This window comes from Dipodomys merriami, unplaced genomic scaffold, assembly GCF_024711535.1.
Source record: "Dipodomys merriami isolate MVZ:Mamm:240054 unplaced genomic scaffold, mDipMer1.0.p SCAF_3, whole genome shotgun sequence".
Classification (NCBI taxonomy): domain Eukaryota; kingdom Metazoa; phylum Chordata; class Mammalia; order Rodentia; family Heteromyidae; genus Dipodomys; species Dipodomys merriami.
In genome coordinates this window covers 97,884,721-97,887,216 of record NW_027204492.1, presented here as the reverse complement: position 1 = coordinate 97,887,216, position 2,496 = coordinate 97,884,721, and the positions used below count along the sequence as shown (strand labels likewise).

Below are 2,496 nucleotides of genomic sequence, written 5' to 3'. Positions count from 1 at the left end.
GAGAACTTTTCCAAAAAATTCAAATTCATATTGCCACAATCAACAAGGAAGACAGTAAGTTCATAAAATGAAAACAGGCAATAGAAGGAACAATAGAAGAAATGAGAAACTTCTTGCATGCTAACATTTTTTGCAAAATTAAAAAAATCAGTAATGACCCATGCAAAGTCACACAGGATAGACACTGATGGAACTTCTTAGGTCCAACTAGCCAAGTGTCCCATCTTATCTTCAAAATCCAGACCAGTGCCTTGATTTATGAACACTTTGGCCTTATCCTGTTCTTGACATTCTGTAACCCATGTGTCTGGTGCCAGACAAGGATTTCCAGCTGCTTTGAATACACTAGAGTTCAAACAGACATTCTTGCCTTGTTTTTCTCCCTTTCTCTGACTGTGGCCCATTTCATACATTATCTATATCTCACCATTTCTTACTTACATACCAACCCCTGCAAGAGAACTCACGAATTCCCTTGACCAGTATGATAAATCCTTGCTTGTATGTGGTAGGGAATCTTCAAACTTTGGCTGCAGGCTTTCCTCTTCAAAATTTTCTCCATAATAAACCTGTGGTAGTGTTGAGCAGTCTCTATCTATTCTTCCTGCCTTCTGAACCTATGAGACGACACTGCCTGCAATTCTGAGACTGACATCACTCCCATTCAGGAGTATTATTAGCATAGTCATGGAAGCTAAGAATCAGAGTAGCAGCATTTTGGTATTAAGTTAACTAATTATACCCCCAAAAGAGAGCATTAAATAAAATAATCACATATGGGGAATTTATGAATAACTTGTTTAAGGAAACCATCAACATGATCACCTCAAAAAGTTTATGCTTTATTCATAAACTGTGTTTAAGGATATACAGGTCAAATGGTCCTTTAGAAACTCAGCGCTCCTCCCCCAACCCTGATCTGATGATTCCCTGAATGCCATTCAATTATCTTCCATAAGGCTATCGATGCCCACTTTTCACTAAGCAATGTTCTACTTCCTGTGATGTCTCAATGGGCGATTGTCTCAGTGACGTCTCAGTGACGTGTGATTCCTTATAGATTCCTACAGACTCACTTCAGACCAGCTTTTGGTCTATCTTGTAGGGGAGCTCGACACCCAAAGCCTCGTGTTGGCCCAAATTAAGGCCATCACGAGGGCTTAGGCACCGCCAGTGCCTCTAGTGTCTGCTCGGCAGCATTACTGCGCCCTTTGCTTCCAATTGGTCTTTTCCTTATCATTTCTTTTGTGTTTGGTTGCCACCCGCCATGGCAACCACCACACCAATGTTTCACCGATATCATCCTGATTGCCAGACAGCAGTTAATAATCAGATCCAATTACAGATATATGCGTCTTACATATATCTGTCCATGGCATTCTACTGCGGCCGTGCGGATGTAGCTCTGCAACACTTTACATCTTTCTTCTTGAGCCGATCAAATGAATGGAAAATGAGTGCCGAAATGCTCCTGCAAATGCAAAACTACCTTGGAAGCCACATCACGCTGAGAGATATCACCAAGCCTGACCAAGACGACTGGCAGGGCGCCTTCCAGACATTAGAATGTGCCTTTCACTTAGAAGTCATCCTCACAGAGAGCCTCCTGGATTTGTATGAACTAGCCATCAACAAGGCAGAACTGCAACTAGCACATTTCCTGAAAGATCATTTTCTGAGCCAACAACTGGAAACCCTTTTCAAGCTCCATCATTTTCTTACCAACATGCGAGATATCTGGTCCATAGAAGACACCTTAACTGAGTACCTGTTTGACAAGTATACCCGGCACAACAGACTCTAGAAGAACCAAACTGGGACTATTCCAAGACCACTAGGCTTTCCCTAGGCCACCAGGTCAGGCAATCATTATTGTGGCATATTGGTGACATATTCACTAGTTCTTCTATGAGCCTAATGTTGGCAATAAATGCCTTTCTTTCTGAGCAACATCAGTTTCTTCTTGTGTGTGAAAATCGCTCTCCTATTACAAATGAAAGCAGGGGGAAAGGAGGGAAAAGAAAAATTTTAATAAAAAAACATACAAAAAAGGAAAAAAAATAAAAATGAAAGCATAGTCTCACACGATATCCAAGAGTTGCTCCACATCTATGCGCTATCCTGAATTGGAAATTCCAGTCAGTGTGAGAGGAAGGGAAATCATGGTCACCTGGGAAATACCAAATTAACTTTCCCTTTATGAACAACATGGGTGTCAAAGTGTGATGGGTTATGATGGAGTGGGTGTTTGCAGCTTGAAGCCAGCCAGAGCAAAAAAGTGAGACTCTGATCTTCATAACTCCTGTTTTCACAGTATTTGAGGTTGGTATAATTTGGGGAGGGGAAGGGAAAAACAAAATATTTAAATAAGGATAAAGGCTGACCCATTGTAACAATAGGATGTACAAGACACTATGTCAAAAAATGAACTTTACAATTTAGACAGTGCGGAGGGGGACAGGGGGTTGGAGTGTAGTTGTGGAGATGGGAGGGAAG

The 2,496-nt window shown here is 41.4% G+C and overlaps 1 protein-coding gene across 1 annotated transcript; it reads left to right on the top strand.

Annotated features, from left to right (window-relative positions):
- The first annotated feature begins 1,267 nt into the window (after positions 1 to 1,267).
- On the top strand, positions 1,268 to 1,804 carry LOC138839923 (ferritin heavy chain-like). The gene has a single exon (XM_070039396.1). It carries the CDS (start codon positions 1,268 to 1,270, stop codon positions 1,802 to 1,804), a length of 537 nt encoding a protein of 178 aa, XP_069895497.1.
- The last annotated feature ends 692 nt before the right edge of the window (positions 1,805 to 2,496 follow it).

What these genes read in the sequence shown, in the direction of transcription:
- LOC138839923 (XM_070039396.1), top strand. Translation starts at nt 1,268, where the DNA reads ATGGCAACCACCACACCAATGTTTCACCGATATCATCCTGATTGCCAG.